The sequence below is a fragment of the Zeus faber genome (assembly GCF_960531495.2).
Source record: "Zeus faber genome assembly, chromosome: 8".
Lineage (NCBI taxonomy): Eukaryota > Metazoa > Chordata > Actinopteri > Zeiformes > Zeidae > Zeus > Zeus faber.
The window spans coordinates 8,312,324-8,331,874 of record NC_137195.1 but is presented as its reverse complement, the minus strand read 5'-3'; the positions used below and the strand labels follow the sequence as shown (position 1 = coordinate 8,331,874).

At 47.0% G+C, this 19,551-nt stretch overlaps 1 protein-coding gene across 1 annotated transcript in view; it reads right to left on the bottom strand.

Moving 5' to 3' along the window:
• syngap1b (synaptic Ras GTPase activating protein 1b) overlaps window positions 1-15,929 on the bottom strand; it is a gene marked incomplete at both ends in the record, with an annotated part of 138,634 nt that extends 122,705 nt beyond the window's left edge. The window contains one exon of the mRNA XM_080005857.1: window positions 15,908-15,929. Within this exon, the coding sequence (XP_079861983.1) occupies window positions 15,908-15,929 (22 nt within the window). The remainder of the gene's footprint in view (window positions 1-15,907) is intronic.
• Between the last annotated feature and the right edge of the window lie 3,622 nt (window positions 15,930-19,551).

Genomic DNA, 19,551 nt, shown 5'->3' with positions numbered 1-19,551 from the left:
GCCAACACTGAGAAAACGGTTTCCCGACTCGAATTTGAATTTAATGATTATCCATATTTCAACATTCCCACTTCTCTCACCATTTTTTAGTTCATCAATGTGCCAGGATAACTCATTTTTCCCCGGCAGAAGTTTCTCAACAGACGACGGGGTGTACCGGCCCTATTTTCTTTTCAATGGCCCAAACCTGGTTGCCTGGGGCAACCGGGCAACCGTTACTGTCACGCCCCGTAACAGCAGTGATGTTGTGGAGAAAGCCGTATGCAACCTAGAAACACCTCGACCGAAAAGCACATGTATTTCCAACGGATTCATGGTAAATAAATCAGACCATAATAAAAGTCACGACGTGAGTCTCTTCACGAGCAGCGCAGCAGTAAAGAGAAGCTACTTGGCGGCGAAGATTAACTTGTTTGTGTTTTTTTTTTTTGGTCCCGTGTCACAAGGCGCGGCGAGCTCTGCTGAGACGGGAGCGGGCCGAGCCGAGGCGTCCCTGAGAGATAAAAAATAATTATAGTTGTCTGTCCTCGATACGGAGATAGACAAGGAACTGTGTCATTGTCTTATTACCCAGAGGGACGTCTCTAAAACCCCTCACTCATGAAACACCTCCACTCGTCTGGTCCCGGCACCGGCGGAAAGACAGGCAGACGGACAGACAGACAAGTGGAACAGACCAAAGGGGAGAATTGGAAAGACTGAATGGAGGAGGGTTATAGAAACAGGACTAACTGGGAAAACACACTAGAGCCAATTGCATATATTATTAAGAGATTTGCATGCATCACCAAGCTAAAATTAGACTAATTTAGCTCGCAGTTAGACTGGTTGGGACTGGAAGGGCATAGGCTACAGCCGTGACAATGAGCAGGGGCCGAAAAACAAGTCGTCCGGTTGCGCCACCGGCAACCCTCCCGTGCGGTCTGGTTGCCCCAGCGTCATCACTCAATTATAAAATGATTCAAATTCGGCAACCATGTCGGCAGTCTTGGCAACTCTTTGTCGGGCCATGCCGAGCCCTGATTCCTGGTGTTGCGCCCAAAACGTCCGTATTTCCACTCGGTCAGCACGCTTTTTAGGGTCCAAAGCAGAGATGGACATGAGCTGGTCCACAGGACGGCGCGGCAGGGGGCGCCTTCAGATAAGAACCTTCAAACTGCGTTTCCTTGTGTACTTGTTTCATCCGCCGTACGGACGGCTGGACCGCAGGAGCCCCACACTAAAACAGGTGGATTAAATATACATGTAAGCGGCGCCCTGTGCACACTGTGCGAGCGCTCGTCATTATCCGCAGCTCTTGTCTGGCACCTGCTGTTCCGCGTTGGATGCGAGCGTTTTTTTTTTTTTTTTTGTTTTATTTTATTATACATGAAGGAATAGTTTATCATTCATCATTTAACATTTTTTTTTTTTCTTTTTTCGGTTTATCCCCGTTTTTTTTGTTTTTTTCTCCCCCAACTCACCCGCCGCGTAGCCCGTGCTGTAAGGGCGGTTTCCGCCTTTTTCTCTCCGCGGTGGACGCACGGCTCCGCTCCCCGCCATCCTAGGTTGGCGTGCGGGACGGGGAAACGAATCCGCAATCCGGCGATGATGATGATGATGATGATGATGCCGCAGCGTCGCGTTGCTTATTGGATTGTGAGTTATCGGACCGCGGATCAGTCCCCCCATTACAGGCATTGAACCCCCCTGATGCAGGGATTGAGCGGCGTGTCCCGTATGGGGACGAGGCCGCTCCACTGCCGCCCGAGGGTTGAGTACGAGACAGGCCGGCGCAATAAAGCGGTGCGACAAAACAACAAATGGTGAATGAAAAACATGTTGTGGGTTTAAAACGACAGACTGGGATTAGGGAGGCCTGGCCTAAAATCCAGCCCGGTTGTTAAACAAATTGCTCAAACAGCTGCGACAAATTATCTCTTCCTTTGAGTTTGGTTGACTTTTTCCCGACACCGGAGCAGTTTACGTTTAATCACCCCGAACGGCGGAGGCGCCAGGGAGCAGCACGTTCTGGTCCGTCGCGTTTTGAGGACACCGGACATCTGGCTCCGTTGGTTTGAATCCAAGTCGGGGCCCACAACCACGGGTCGCATTAGGGGTGGGGGGTGTCAGGGGTGTCAAACACGCGGCGCTCGGGCCGGGCGCGGGGCGTGAGCGGAGGTGTGAGGTTTCCAGCATGCAGGATAATTAGATTTTTTTTATTTGCTTGTTTGGGTTTTTATTCAAATTCAGTGCAAATGTTTTTATTTTCTCTCTTTGTGAGATTCAGTGTTGCAACATTGAGCATGTGTTGTTCATTGATAATTTGACCCAAATTGATTGATCAGTATCATATATGTTTATGCTTTCTAAACTAGTTTTAGGATAGCCGTGACGGGAGCATTGATTAAGAATAAGCAAATATTTACAATAGTCTAACAAGGCAAGCATAAGGTACACATCTGTTTATGTCAAAGTACTATCCATATACAGTACTACACTCTCTTCCCTCCCATCTAAATGAACATAATAAGCAGAAACTCTCCAGGAATGGTGGCGATTCAATCAGATCAAAAAATATTTTAATAACCCTCCACTACGCTGTGACATGCATTGTGTCTCCTGTGAAATTAGGGAAATACACCTTCCAGAATCTAAAAATCTTATATATTTCACTGATTCATCTTGCATCTTCATGGCAACTAAAAACAAAAAGTTTTAAAGCTTAGTTTTAAATGCAACTACATTTTGAACTACGTTTTACGAATAGGCTTTTATCCATGGCGATAAATGGGTAAAAAAAAAAAAATGGGGGGTGAAATTACGAGTGAAATGAAATGAAGTTTAGAGGATTCATTTCTTTTGATATAAAGAAGTGAATTATAAATGAAACGATTTATTGCGAAGCCGCTGCCCCGGGACGTTGCGCCGGCGGTTTGGGCGGTTTCCTCAGCCCCTTTGAGATATTCACGGCTGCGTGGCGTATCATCACCGCACTGCCACTTCCCATTAATCTCGTCTGAACACACTCTGTTAACTATGGGGCCCTTCAGACCCGTTGGTGTATGAAACAAACAAACACAAAAGATTTCACAGAGGCATCTGCCACTTCGGGTTACAAGTTCCCTCTTTTCTTTCACGGTCGACTTTTCAACAAATACAGCGCCTGGTGCGTGAATCACACATACGCTCCGAGTGCACGCAAGGAGGAACACCTCCCCGACGCCCTCCGCCCCCCTGTCGCAGACGCAATTTGTCAAACTATCTCCACGTCAGCGTAAAATTTGATGAAATCTTTTTTTGTCTTACTCCATTGCCACAGTGGGACTAATAGTGGTAGTCAATATCTGTTTACTGTTAAAGAAATAAATACAAACTTAATGCTTTTTAATATATTTCCCATTTCTCTGGTTGTATTCATCAATTATGTGTCATTTTCATGATTGTTTAAAAGTTTGGAACATACTTTGTATTACACATCATACAACATGAATACTGCCCTAACTATACTTGAGCAACATAGCCTGAGGTTAAACTCATACTATGTTGTGTAGGCCACAAAATTTGGTGTTCACATTGTAGGATCAAAATCTGGAGTTCTCTGTTTCGTCATCACTCAACACACCCGAGAAGGAATTCGGTTAAAGTTGTTATTATTTATTATTTTTAGTGTCATAATCATTCGCTTAAAAAAATAAAATAAAATCCTGGATTTTCGTCGACTAAATTCTAAACACTTCTCTGTACCTATTTATTTGCCTTAGTCACCGGCTCCGCCCAAAAGAGCCAAGTCAGTTTGTCGTAATCGGTAAAGGATCACATCCTGTCTCTGGATTTCCCTGGAAAATCTGCTTCACATCTGCAGGGCGGGAGCCCGTGTTAAAAAGATTTTATGATTGCATGCATGCAACAAAGTGAATGAAATATACGTTTACACACATATACCTAGTCCTCCAGACACACACACACACACACACACACACTCAAACACACACACACACACACATGTTTTACATAAAAGTGAATGGCAAATTTCTCCATTGTGGGACTGATAAGGGTATATAAAAAACAAAAAATAAAGAGTAAGTACTGTTCAACCGCTAAAACACAATGTTTCTTGCAAACAAATTTTTTTTCACTGAACGGAATTAGGTTTTGGGTAGCCACCTTTACATAAGCTCTCCAATTCATGACCTTTCATTTCAATGAGAGAAACAACAACGTATTCATATCATCGCCCGGGAAAATATCTTATGAAAAAAAAAACAAAAAAAAACACAGCTCGGTGTTTGTTGGACTGCCTCTCTCAAACTGTTATTTCCAGTTGTGTTCTTTCAGCGGCACAGCAAGTCTTTTGTTTTTGAACCCCTGGGAGAGAAATGCCTTAGTGGGTATTTCTTTGTGTGTGTGTGTGTGTGCGTGTGTGTGCGTGTGCGTGTGCGTGTGTGCGTGTGTCACTGTGTCGCTCTTTGTGTCTGTAATGCTGCGTTCACATGGAACACTGTGGACGGGAGACGCCACTTTCTGAACGGCGCCGGATAGCGGGAGGCGGGGGGCTGGGTGGAGTCATCACGGCAAAACGTGATGATATGTTGCTATGGTAATGTGGGGTATAAAGACTCCAATAAAATATATTCAACTAAATTATTTTGTGTCTGCTGTCATAAATAAGAATTTTAGTAATTCATGTAGCTATGAAAATGCAGCTTAGTATTCATATTCTATTGCAAACTTGAATGAATGTTAAATTCCCTCCAAAACGTATTGTCATTCATAGTTAACTTTACGTAAGACGGCTGTAAATGCACCACATTCATCTCCAAGCAGGGTTGACAATGGATTATTTTGCATTATGGATATATTTATGGATATTGTTACGCAGCTTTGAGAGAGAGCATCTACTGTACAGGGTTCTGTTATCTGATAAATGATCTGTTAACTGAGCGACCAGTGAATGATCACCTGGTTTCCACTGCCAATGGAAGCCCTTCTTTTTATATTAATTATTATAACATTATACAAGTAATAACCTGAAGCCGCAACTTTATCACCGGCTCCCAACCGAATCACCACATCTAAATCCTCCATCTGCTTCCTCGCTCCAAGCGCCGAACAGTCTCCATGCAATGAATACATAGAAAAAAAACAACTTTTACGTCAATCCACGGTTTTTATTTGAGACATAGTAGAGTAGAGTAAGCTTCTTGCTACGTCACATCCAGCTGTAATTCCGTCGTGGGGGACGGCGAAAAGTTAAAATATTTGAACTTTGACGGCAAATGCCGTGAACCGTTGCCATTGCCGGTGTTCTCTGCCGGGCTGCTGTCAGGCTGTCATCCACTAACATGACTTCCGGTTTGACATCTACCGTGTTCCATGTGGATGCAGAAGTAGTGTGTTTGTGTGTGCATGCATGTCTGTAGATGTGTGTGTATGAGTGTGGTACAGTACTTGTGTGCATTTGTGTGTGTGTGTGTGTGTGTGTGTGTGTGTGTATGTGTGTGTATGTGAGTGTTTTAGTGTATATGCAATGTGCCACAGCAGCGTGCGTGTGTGTGTGTGTGTGTGTGTGTGTGTGTGTGTATGTGCGCGCCCGCGTGCGCGCATGTGCATGTGTGTGTGGGTGCACGGAAACCTGCAGGCAAACGTGCGCATCACCCGTGCCACCCCCCCCCCCCCCCGCGCCCCCTTTTCCATCCCTCCTTAATGATGTCAGACAACAGGAAGTGACGTCATTCCCAGGGCCCCAAACCTGAGCAGCGGTACGTCGCCGTGGCAATAATAAGGATGGACGTTTACCTGGCATGCCTCCAGAGCTCTGCAGCAGGCGACCGTGCACAGCGGCCGCCGCTGCCGTGCGCTGTTGGCTCACATCTATACCTGGAAATCAATGAGCAACGTGGCTGATGGAATGTGTGCTGTTGGGACTGGAGCGTCATGGGTTCAGATCCCCCCTGGCAGGGCTGGGGGGCGTGGGATACTGTTCTATATATTTCACTGTATATTAGGGTCAGCGGTGAGGTGGAAATTTTATATATATATATATATATATATATATATATATATTGACTATTGAGTCAACTGGAGGCTATTAAGTGCTGGAGAAGTACTCTGCACTTCAGCAAAAGTACAAATACCATGAAACAAAACGACTCCAGTAAAAGTAAAAGTACCACTCTGACATTTCTACTGAAGCTAGTAGAAAGTATATACATTCTTAAATGTACATGAATAATTCAAAATTAAATTAATTATACAGTGTCAGGGCAGACCCATTCAAGTCTGACATCAGGGCAATTCAAAGACTAAGTGCCACTCAACAGTGAAATATGAGTAAAGACTGAGACTAGAAGTCAGCTAAAGTGGACCTGCTCACCTTTGGGTCCACATACCAGAGGTGGCTCACTACCACACACACACACACACACACACACACACACACACACACACACACACACACACACACTTTTTCAGCATTGTGAATAACTACACTCAAAAATTGCTCCAGATTGGACCCAGTCTCAAGCCGTCCACTACGCCGCCGGCACCAAACTGATGGGAGATATGCGGGCAGTGGTGAGACTGAATCTGGCTTGGACACACCCTTGAGCAAGGCATCTACAGTACAGCCCTGCGCCACGGAGGGAGGAGGGTGACGTAGTTAAACAACTCCGAATGCGTCTTACCCACTGTCCGCATAAAGAAACACGGACGCCGCGGCGTCACTGACTTGCATGAGAGTTTCCTGAAGCCATCGGAGGGCGAGGGAGGGGTCGTAACCACGAGGATCATCCATATACACAATATATCTTCAAATATCTTTGATGAAATACAAGCAGGGAGGGCAGATTGATGATTGATTGACATGAAAAACCGTGAGGGCCAAAGTGAGACCAGACAGAGGTCCCGCCCTGCCAGCGTCGGTGCAAATTGATGTTAAAGAACCTTAACAGAGTAAAAAAAAAAAAAAAAAAAAAAAAAACACGCTAAATGAATTAATCTGTGCACTCTGCTCCACGACTGCCTGCTTTATTTTCGCATTAAAGATAAATACTGCTCAAGAACGAACATATGCTCAGAGATTATTGAATTTGCACAAAACTAATGCTTTCGCAAAGCGTGCGCCGCCTTTCGGGGGGGGGCCAGTTCATTATTTATTTTCGAGGGATTCGGCTCCTCAAAATCCCCTTCCGTCCCCGTCTTCCACCGAAACCTCGCCTTACCTCCTGACCAATCACGTGACATGATCTTTCCTTGCTTCCTGCTGTCAAATGTCATTTATTGATGTGTTTGGGCAATTACAGTGACAGCCACCTGCAGATGCGGCTAATGAGAGTGGACAGGCAGGGAAGAGGGCAACACAGAGTGGAACTCCCACTCTGATACCAGCGGATAGTTTCTACCTTTTTAATTGTCCATTTCTCGAGCACTGATATAAACCAAATGGACTGACTGTACGTCGTCGTTCCGGTTTTGTATTGTCACTTAGCGTTTAAAGAAAAGAGAGTGATTGGGATTTCCCTATGTTAACCGCTGAATGAACAACTAACCAGTTGGATTCGTCATGTGTTTTCAAAAAGGCTATGCGGCGGACAGAGGGGCGTGGTCCAGCGCCGGCTGCAGACGACAGCGCGGTTCCCTGTCCCCCTGCGGCCGCTGGGCCGCCTCGAATCGGCGCGGCGCCGATCGGTCCGACTCGAAGCAGGGAGTTTTCTTAATGTTTGTCCGTCTTGCGGAGGGGATCGGCGGCGGAACGCATCGCGAATCATCGTTTTGCTATTTAAAATTGTGGCCGGCGTACCTTATGGTTCAAAGGGACAATAAAAACTCTCGCCATGCTGGCGCACCACGGCCAGAAAAGCCGTTGTGCGACCTTGCCTGTGGGCAGAGACTCCCACAAGCCATAATGAAGTCGGTATATTCCGACATTTCTACTACTTTTACATTGGTCCACGTACAGCTGTGTGTGCGCTCTGCTTCATAGTTTACACCCTTACTGTAGTTCGTTTAGTCCACTTTTCTTTTCGGTCCGAAGAACAGAGAGGGAAAAAGCAACAATCCGAGAGCAAATCCCTTCGCATCGCAGGCGCTTCTTGAAACGGCAGATATCGCACGCTCTCAAGTCGTGCTCGAAATCCCCGATTTAAACGTGAGGACGAAGTGAGACCGCGCGGTCGAAACTGTGTTTTCCTTGGAAGTTTTTTTTGTTTTGTTTTGTTTTTTTTGTTCTTTGTGCGTCCCGCAATCTCTCCCCGTCCAGAATCATTTTCCCACCTGTTTGGCGGCGCCTTTGATCAACAGAGCCTGAATTTTTCATTCATTATCCCCTTTTCCATCCGGAGAAAGCGCGCGCCGTCCACGCCGGAGCGCCAGCAAGAGCCGAGGCAGAAAAGAAAAAACAAGGCAGGTGTTGGAATTGAATTGCGCTCCCCGTCACACAGAGGACACTGAACATTGGATTGCTTTCACCAAACCGCTGCCATTAGAACCCTCTTTCATTCCAGCAATTAATGAGTTGGAATAACACACAAGCACATCACTTAAACACTGCACTCGTGCCAGTGTTTGGTTTGGTACAGTAGAAATCCAGTTACATCGTGTGTGTGGTGCTTTTGAAACAGACGCTAAATTTAGAATCAGGCATTGAGTGAGCCCGCTCACCTTGGGGTCCTCTGAACAGAGGTAGTGCACTACTGCACTCACACACACACACACACACACACATATACACACATACACAAGCCTGCGCAATCACACGTGCTTATGTGTGGGCCTGTACAGTGTGTGAGTGCAATCAGACTTGCAGTCAGAACACACGCGCGCACACACACACACACACACACACACACACACACACACACACACACACACACACACACACACACACACACACACACACACACACACACACACACACACACACAGCACACGACACAGACACAGACACACACACACAAGATGAGAATTGCGAATAATCACACTAATCTGTGTCAGTAATTGAAAGGGACAGCCCAAAAAAATAAAACTTCTCTCGTTGTGCTGCTCTTCAAATGCTAATGTAGGATTTGAAATGTCAGGGTCCGCTGCCGCTTTTGTCCAGATTAATCATATTAGGAGTTGCTTTCCGAAATGAGATATCCAGCCATTCGAGCAAAGTGATCCGAACCCGTACGAACGAATTCACAGCGACCGATTGAATTAACGCTGAGGCTTCCGTGCCGAGGAGACGTTGGATCTGTTGGATTTGACGTCACGTTGCACCTTCCCCGCTGCACCTTCCCTGACGCGCTGCCTCCCTCGTCAGTCAAGCATCCGGGCTCGAAAAAAAAACAGAACGGGGAAGGGGGGGATTCTGCAGGCGTTTATACATTTATAAAAGATACCGTTTTAAAGACGTCATCATAAAAAATTAATAAATAAACAAAAAACACCCCTCCTTAAATCTTATTCTCTTCTTTATGGAGCAAATAACTTTCCCAATCGCAGCTATTGAGACCGTCAATTCTCGTGAAATCTTTATTTATTTATTTATTTATTTTACTTTCTAGCAAGAAGTTTCTCCTTTTTCCATTGACTTGCATCCTGCCGAGGGTTTCCTGGAGCCCAAGCCGAGGTGGAACGCCCTCCCCGCGTCGACGTCACCACTAGGCTGCGACGGCGGCACTCATTTTCCGGGGGCGATGCGGCGACCGCCGTGACCAGGAATACGAACGACGTGACAGACGTGCGCACGCAGAACGACAAACGCACGGATAAAACAACTGGGCACGCACGCGCACACACACACGCACACACATTGATAGCAATGTGGCTTTTCGAAAGGTGATTGTACCCCCAGCGGTGCGCTGTGGTCCGTCGATGAGGGCGAAATTACAGAGCGCTGTTCACCTGTTCGGAGGCACAGAAAACACTGTACAGTATAACGATTTCGGCGCCACGGTATTTTATTTTCCCCCGTAAAGAGCCCCCTTATTTGGCTTGCTGGGTGATTGACCGGACCTCCAGCAACAATCGCCGGAGGGTCCTAAAACACTTGTGACGTAATTCACTATTTTGATAGTGCATGTCAAAGAGCGCAAGCTGATAATAATAGCTGTAATGTTTCCCCCTCTTCTCCGGTGATACTGCACATTTTCCACTGCTGTGATAATCCCGCTTAACCGTGCAAACGTTTGTCCTTAACAGCGGCGCTAGAAGTTATGGGAGCGCTGGAATTGCATAACGGGCAAGTCAACAAGCAGGATGTAAAAGAGGAAGAGAAGAAGAGTCGTCGCCCAAATCTTTGAACAAAAAGTCATTCTTCCATGAAGTGAGTCGCTCACACAGCGGCTTCCCAAAAGGCATTGGATCTTTGGACAAGACGCTTCTGAATCGTGGGTCCTCTTCCATGGGATTCGATGACATCATGCCCGCGAGGCTCAAGCGCCAAACCCTATCCGCAGGGAGATAATTATCCCGGGCCGGCCGTCCTCCGATTGGCCTGCGGGAGGATGCGCCCGATTTTGACCTTTGTGCCGTGAGCGAATCCTGACAAGATCAATCAAAAAGCCAAGGCACTCTGTGTGCACAAACGTATTGAGTCATTCCACTTAGGCTTTGCGGCGGAATCGAATTAATGGCCCTACCACCCTGAGCATAACCGGCTCTAAGAGGCCCCTCCTCCGCGGCTGGATTCTTACAAGCTGAATATGAAGATTTACCCATAGTCAGCATTAAAATCTCTTCGAGGGTGAACAGGATCTCCTTAAAACGTATTGAAATTGTGAAAGAGTGGAAGAATTTACTTGAATTTTTGCGGCTGCCGACAAGACTCCTGTTCCCGTTCCTGTTCCGCATGCCCTGCTGCACCAGTATGAAATTACAGTGCATATGGTGCCACGAAATTCTCTTGACTCATACTATATGCAGATGACATGCTGAACTTTGAGACCCGGCACCACCTGGGGCCCCGGAGGTGATTTAGCATGCATCTCACATTGAGCGCGACGGTTCCAAATAATTCCCCGGTGCAGCGGTACTTCCACTTGTTTAAACATCAACAACCCGTGCGGCGAAAAAGTCCCCGGCGTGAGGCAGACATATTTCACACTGTTTGGGACATCCGCCCGTCGACCATGCAGAGGTTTCAGAGTCCTCGACGTCCCCCCTCAAAATATTGCATCGCATTTAAATAAATCTACGGCCCACCTGCTACGGCCACCCCCCCTCTGTGGGTATTCATTAGTTCTCTTGAATGTTGATTATGCTAAATATTATTCAAATAGATGTGAGATCCAGATGAACTTTGATTGACTTGCGGTCTGTGAGGGGGAGGGGGGGGCGGTTGAAGCATAAACCACAGATCATGAGATTGATATTCTGATGTGATATTTCTCTGGCCGTAATTATTTTTGGAGGGTCCATGAAAGCAAAACGTCTAGTTTGCCGACGTCTGAGGAGGTTTCCGTCAGTAGGAATCTGGCGTCCCGAGCGTAGTTTGATACGGAGCAAACATCCGATTGCCTGGGCCGATATACATCAGGCGCAACGCGCTCCGACCGCCTCGATTTAGCCCGATACGTACGATTGAAAGCAGAGCACTTGTGCCGAATCCTCGTCTGACTCTGCCTCTAATTTAACACACTTCAAAACCCACCGCGAAAACACATCTTCAATACTCAATAGAGAATGAATGGGATCTCTCTCTCTCTCTCTCTCTCTCTCTCTCTCTCTCTCCTCCCTCTTGCTCTCACTCTCACTCTCTTCCGACGGATCAACTAGCTAGCACATAAAACGAGATGGATATCGGGCACACAGCACAGTAATAGCCTAACAGATGATGGTTCTTGGCACAGCCCGGGTGGCGGAGGGGTGTAAGACAGGCCCTTATGGCACATGAGAGAGGGTGAGAGAGCACCAAAAAAAAAAGGGAGGGAAAAAAAGAGAGAAAGATGAAGGCGAAAGCGGGGAGATGCTGCAGTGGATTTGTGTTGCGCTGTCTCTTTAACCGCGTCCGTGCCCTGACGGGAGCCGCTGTGTCAAACTACTGGAGAGTGGACGGGAGCGGGAAGGGCTCGGTCGCCGGCCGGTGCCTCTCACACCGTCCATCTGCACCCAGGGAGGCGGCCATTGCATAAGACGACATGAGGAGGGAAAGAGAGGAGGAGGAGGAGGAGGAGAAAAATGAAAATGAAAGTGAGGGGGCAGGGGGTGGCAGGTGCGTGTGTGTGTGTGTAAGAGTGCATGTGTGTGTGTGTGAGAGTGCATGTGTGTGTGAGGTGAATATACGGAGGGGTATGCATACCTGTGTGTGTGTGTGTGTGTGTGTGTGTGTGTGTGTGTGTGTGTGTGTGTGTGTGTGTGCACTTAAGAAGGGCCAAGTTGACCAGAGAGAGAGAGAGAGAGGGAGGCAGGGAGATGGACTGCAAGGACGAGTGAGTTAAAGAGAGCGAGAGAGGGAGGAACAAATATGAAGCCAAGATAGGAAGGCCCATCTCTTCTGCTGCCTGCCTCCCACTAACTGCCTGTTCATGTGAGCGGGGACTTGGCATGCCTGCAAATAGCTTTGCCGACTACATTAGCCTAGCGAGCTCATCAACGTGGGCTCCCAGTTGATCCGCAATGGTGTTCTCCTCCCTCCACGCCAAGGTATATATATATATATATATAGTATTTATACACACTTATGGATTGCAAAATCAATGTCACGCTAAGATCGGCCATCTTAGCATGTGCCTTGAGTGACGCTGTTGAGTCACGACGGCGAGAAATAACCCCAGGTGTACATGATGCTTGTGAGTAACCACGCTGCATCGGATGTATGTGTCGACGAGGATGATGGATGGGATGACAGGTCGCAACCGAACTGTTTTTAATGGAGTCGCGGCGGCGCCGGCTGTTGCAGTGCAAACAGTGGAACCCGGGGGCTGCAGGTGGAAGAAACGTAGACGGCGGGTGTTTTGTCAGCTCGCGTTGCGTCGCTGGCTGACGTGCGACTCCCGTCCGAATCCTTCCTCACCGACTATGACTAATAGGTGTTTTTTTAAAGGGGACCTATTATGCTCCTTTTTACGCAGGTCAACATCGGTCTCTGAGGTCCCCAAAACATGTTTGCGAACCTGTATTGCTAAGAGACACCGCTCAGATTATGCATTCTAGCCATTCTAACACACCTGTCAATCCGCTGTGTTCCTGACGCTCTGTTTGAATGGGAGGAGCCACCCTCCTGAAGCCCCGAGCTCTGTGAGCCAATGGGGTTTTAGCATGGCTACCTTGTTTTGCTCTGTTTACTCCGTAACTTTCACTCAACTCACCCTCATGGGTCCGCCAAAATCTGCTTCTGAACAAATTTGAGGCGCAGAAATAAGCGATCCAGATGCTGAATCTTCACTCATGTTACATCCACGAGGCCTCGTTTAAAAGTGCGTTCCCACTTTCGTTGCTGTGCTCCAGGCTTGTGCAAAATTATTGCACGCGGAGATTCGGAAAATAAAATAAAATACAATAAAATAAAATAAAATAAAATTTAATAAATACATCTACAATAAAAAACAGTATTTTTATCGTTTTTTCTTTGGAGCAACGCACAGCAGATGGGATGGAGCAGATGACCGTCTAAATAAATCCGTGACCAGCCGACGTCAGCTCGTGCGGAGAGTAGAAAAACCCTTTGGAAATGGAGCTTTGGCACTAGTTTACCTCGTTATTTGACACTTTGGCCACAAACAACAAAAAATTAAATAAGGAAAAGCACAAGACAGTACGTCTCCTTTAATACAAATACACATTTTATATTATATTATGTAGTTATGTTCCGTTACAAGTGCCAGTTTCTATTACTGCTGCAATCGAAGAGTCAAGTCTCTGGGCGATGGTAATGCTAAAGCTCATAACTGGGTGTGGATAGCTAAACCTTAAAACCCTCCCTGAAGCCCTGGAGCGGCAGCATCAAACGGTAAACGACCGAACGCCACTTAGCTGCTGAAGAGCGCGCGTATACGAGAATGAAAAAGAAGACGAGGAAGAAGAAGAAGAAGAAGAAGAAGAAGAAAAAAGAAAAACACGCACAGCGCAATCACGGAAAAGGAGCATTCACTGCAATCGCTCCGTCAGGTTTAGGAGGCTTAATGCCGTGCACACAATTGGCAGTGGCTCCTGGAGTGGGCCCGCACAGAGGGGCGAGCGTCTCTCCCACATTATGCAATCGACTTCCATAGCGAACGCTCGCGCGGGACGACTCCGGGCTGTTCTCTCTGCTCCGATGGGAGAAAAGAGTGGAAAAAAAGAGGGGGAGTCTTGGACTGTCATGTGTTACGTGTCATATCAACGTGTTATTATATGACGTATTATTAGGATCGGTCCAAATTGAACTATTACCGTAGTGGCGTGAGATGGTGAGACCCGTTTGGATTGTTGGTGTCGGGGGAAAGTATATCATGTGAGAACAGGAAGTGATGCGGCGTGAAGCATTATAACCCTCCGTGAGGAAAAGTCACGAGACTGATTAGTGAGGAAACAAAAATGAAACGTCTGGAAGACTGGAAGTCAAGAGGGAAGCAGGGAAGGGAGCGCTCGGAGGGTCGCATTCCGGCTCCGCGTCCGGCTGATGGAAGGAATTTAACTACGTAGTTCAGCAAACAAGGATGTAGTTTTGGACAATGTATGGGAATGTGACTTGAGCAAACTGATGAGCAGGTGAACAACAAACACAGCCTCATGGTTGTGTGTGTGCGCAAGCACACGTGTGTGTGTGTGTGTGTGTGTGTGGGTGTGTGCGCTTGGTGTAAGTGTATACTGGCTACACACACACACACACACACAGGCCCGCACGCTATTTCCTCACTCACTTTCTCGGTTAAACCACATGCACCTCCACCCCCCCACGCTTCCTTGCCTATTTCTCTCGCCCACACACACACACACACACACGCACAAACACACACACACACACACGCACAACACACACACACACACACACACACACACACACACACACACACACACACACACACACACACACACACACACACACACACACACAGACCAAACACCAACACACACCACATTTTTTCCAGGTAAGCAGCTTGATGCTTGATAACAGGTACTTACACAAACCACCTTAATCCTTCAAGGTTCTTCCAAAACTTTCCAGTAGGTGTTGCATGTTACTCTGTCTCAGTCACTGCCATGATATTTAGGAGACCCCCCATGAAGAGCAGATTGCATGTTCCTCTTGGATGGATGGATGGATGGATGGATGAATGGATGGGAGGCTGCAGCTCACTGCAGCACGCTGTGCACATATAGCATTAGTCACACTTGCAGTGCCATGATAGCCGAGGGAATCTGCCTCTCACCCACTCACGTTTGTGCGTGGATGTGGACTCTCTCGGGGTGGAAAAATCATTCACTGTGCGATTCAGGATTTTTAGGGGTGGGGGGGGGGGGTGGACCAAAGTTTCAGCATCCTCCTCCTCCACCTCCACCTCCTCCTCCTCCTCCTCCAGGGAGAACATATGAAGACTGGTGGTGATGGAGCGTCACGACCATCATGGATGGTGCGCGGGCTTTTTACGCATGCATACCTGATTATGACACTATAAATGAAGCATGCATGGGTTTTACACTACCGCACGCACGCACATTCTGATTCGGGGGGGGGGGGGGTGGAGAGAGAGAGAGAGACAGCGAGAGAGAGAGAGAAAGAGAGGGAGAGAGAAAGAGAGAGAGTGTGTGTGTGTGGAGGGGGGTTGGAGGGGTCAGTCTCTTCTGCTATATACACCTGTCGCCTGTGATGGGGTTCAATCATGTACTAAGAATAATGTCATAGTGGTGATGGAGAGAGAGAGAGGGGATGGTGAGAGGGGGAGGACAGAATAGAAAATAAATAAATAGAAATATGGGAGAAAAAAAAAAAAAAGAAAAAAAAAAAAGAATAGCTCAGTCTTACCTTGGAAGGGAACATAGGACATGTTCCAACGGCATCGGATGGGATACGTGCGTCTTCAGCGTCTTTTCCCCCCAAAAAAGCAGCAAACAAATACCAGTCAGTAAAAAAAAAAAAAGAGAGAGGGAGAGAGAGAGAGAGAGAGGGAGAGAGAGATCTGCTGGTCGCAGTGGGAGCTGACTGGGGGTTGGGGGGTGGGGGTGGGAGGGGGGGGGGGTAAGGAGGGGTGGTGGGGTGGGGTGGGGGGGTAGTATTCCTCTATGTAAAAGCAGGCATCACATCCCACCATCCACGCTCACGCATCCACGCATGTTGCGAAGGGGGAAAAAAAAAAAAAAAAAAAAAACGCGCTCCCCGTGCACGTCGGGTATTAGATGCGGAATGAGGGGGTCTGTTGCACGCGCTGTTATGGAGGTGTGTGAGGGTGAAGCACGGGAGCGAATGAGAGAGAGAGGTGGGGAGAGAGGGAGGGAGGGAGAGAGAGCGGTGGAGGGAGAGAGAGAGAGAGAGAGGTGGAGAGCGAGGGAGGGAGGGAGAGAGAGGTGGAGGGAGAGAGAGAAAGAGAGAGAGGGAGGGAGGGAGAGAGAGAGGTGGAGGGAGAGAGAGAGGGAGGGAGAGAGAGAGGTGGAGGGAGAGAGAGAGAGAGAGAGAGAGAGGTGGAGAGAGAGGGAGGGAGGGAGAGAGAGAGGTGGAGGGAGAGAGAGAGAGAGAGGTGGAGAGAGAGGGAGGGAGGGAGAGAGAGAGGTGGAGGGAGAGAGAGAGAGAGAGAGGTGGGAGAGAGGGAGGGAGGGAGAGAGAGAGAGAGAGAGAGAGAGGGGTGGGGAGAGAGAGAGGTGGAGGGAGAGAGAGAGAGAGGTGGGGAGAGAGGGAGGGAGGGAGAGAGGTGGAGGGAGAGAGAGAGAGAGAGGTGGAGAGAGAGATACGGAGAGAGAGTGTGTGTGTAGGTGGCAGGGAGGAAGAGAGAGAGAGAGAGAGAGAGAGTGTGTGTAGGTGACGGGAGGGAAAGAGCGGGTCCGTGTGTTCACTACAGTATCTGTTATAATCTATAATGTCTTCAGTGTGTTTTTACGCAGCGTCTTCGCTTTGTGCAAATGCAAGAGAAAGAGGAAACAAATCCACTGCAGGCTACCATACCTTAGCATTTATATATATACAAAAAATGTGCCTATACAAAATATATATGTAATTAAATCAACAATTTTCTTGTATATGAAAAAATATATCAAATAATATCTATAGAACTATATATTTTTTCATATCTATGAAAAAGATATACAATTATGTAATTAAATCGATACATATATAAATGAAAAGACATACATAATATAATATAATATAATATAACGTGGCATATTTTCCATTACAGCGGCTTGCAAGTGAATGCGTGGTGCGCATGCGCACGCACACAAAAACACACACAAACGAACGAACGCACGCACACCAACACACACCAACAAACGAACGCACGCACACAAACACACACCAACACACACAAACGAACGCACGCAAACACAAGTCACTCAAACACTCAGTCTTGAGCTGGGAACATGTTTTGTCAACTCCGTTCATATTTGTGTGTATATGCCACGATACACATCGCGCTGGTTTCGTTCCACGTGCGGTCAACGCAAAGATCCGACTTCAGTCGCACACCCGCAGGAGACGAGCTGCGGGCGAAGTTCCGGGCGAAGTTCCGGGCCAGTGGAAGACATTTCCCTCCTCACCTTCCTTCCCAAATCACCGCGGGGCTCGAACGGCACTGGCGTCCCCCCCCCCCGTCCGTCCGCGCCACCTGCGCCGCTGGAGCCAAAATGGCGCCCGGCGCTGCAGCGGCTTCCCGGCGGGCGGCCGCACGCCCGAGCGGCGGCCGCCACCCGGCGGTCGCCGGCGGTCCCTGCGTCTACGCCGACCCCCATCGCCGCGAAGGCGTCGCGGGCGCGTCGTCAGGATGCGTTGGAGAGCGCCTCCCAGCAACCAGCGGTCATGTCGGTTATACGTTTCGATCCCATTTTGCCTGTGTTGTCGTTTGTGCCGTGAACTAGCTGCCGTGAAGTCACGTGTGCTGTGAAATGGTGTTTGATAGTATAATGACTCTTTTCCAATGTGTCGCTTGGGTTACCAAAACAACAGTGGCGTTAATAGGCACAGCCCAGACAAAAAAAAACACCTGAACAGGCCCTTTTTCCTTTTTCTGTTATGTGGAAAAAATGTTAAAACGTTTTTTCTCCCCAAAAAAAGTCACCCTTGCTTAAATTTTTTCCTAGAAAGGCCTCCTGTTTAACTTGATGCGGTTAAGAGGGTCAAGCCAGCTTCCGGCCACTCACAAATACGTAACTATCAAAGTATACATAATTTGTATCCTAAAAAAAGAATATATGGGAAAAAAAACAAAACACTTTTGTTAAAACGTGAGGTGAACTTTTTATTTTCCATGTTACATATTAGTCGTGTCAACGCAGGGTCTACATGTACAAACAGAATCTCTCCGAAAAAATACACCGAACTCAAACTGGGACTTGACTACAAATCAGGAACAAAACAAAACAAAAACAAAAACAAAAAAAAATAAGGAGGCAACCCGTCCAGAGGATCCGTCCGTCGGGTTCGAGCTCTTTCAGCCCCTCGGGAGGTTTCTTTTTGTTTTTCCTTTAAGACAATCGTGTCGAAATCCGCCGATAGTGCACGGCCCAAACAAGCGCTCGACGGGAAAAGACGAACCATAGAACACACACACACACACACACACACACACACAATACATTCATCACTATCTCCTCGAAAAGGGTCGACATTCCCCCCCAGCAAACAAAGTACGGTTAAAGTCACTAAAGAGGTTTTGAGAAAAAAACAAAACACAAAAAGAACAATGCGATGTTAATTCTCCTCGTCAAATGCCTCAAGTGAGAAACCCCTGAAAAAACAAACGAAAAAAAACAAACACATTTTCAGCATAGGTCCAGGAATCATATCGATTAAAATCAACAAGTCGGTGTTAAAAGATGGCGTCTGACAGTTTGAGACTTAAATGATTCTAGTAGTATAAACTTCATTTTTTTTTTTTTTTTCTCCATTATTTAAATTTTTAATACTTTTTCAACTAAACTGGTAATACCTGTCAGCCTCTCTCGGTGGCTAAAAGTTGCAAATTGAAGAGACTGCTGAAATAAACCTCTGTATAAAATATAAACTCTGAAAACCTTACTCTGCTGTGGTCCTAGATTTACGCAACCTTTTTTTTTTTTTCTTTTTCTCTTCGCAAAGATGTATTTATATATAAAGTCCAAACTCTAAACCCTACTTGCCAATGTAAGCACATTTAAACGGTAGATCTGAGGAGTGGAACGTGTAAAAAAGGGGGCCTCAACGCCGGCGTCACCTCGCCAAATCAGAATCCTTTAGATCTGGGAAAAAAAAAAAAAAAAAAAAAAAGTGATAAATCGTTTTACTACCTGGTGATTTGAAAGGTTGTTTCCTGTTGATGCACTTCCACTGTTATTTAGAATTATTTTACTGAGCGTTGAAAATCCCATTGTTTTTAATTACAACTGTGTTATGTACAAATTGTATTGTTGCTCCCGTGACCTGAAATTGCACATCGGTCCAGTCATGATATGAAAAGGGAAAACATTTTAAATAATAAAATGTAA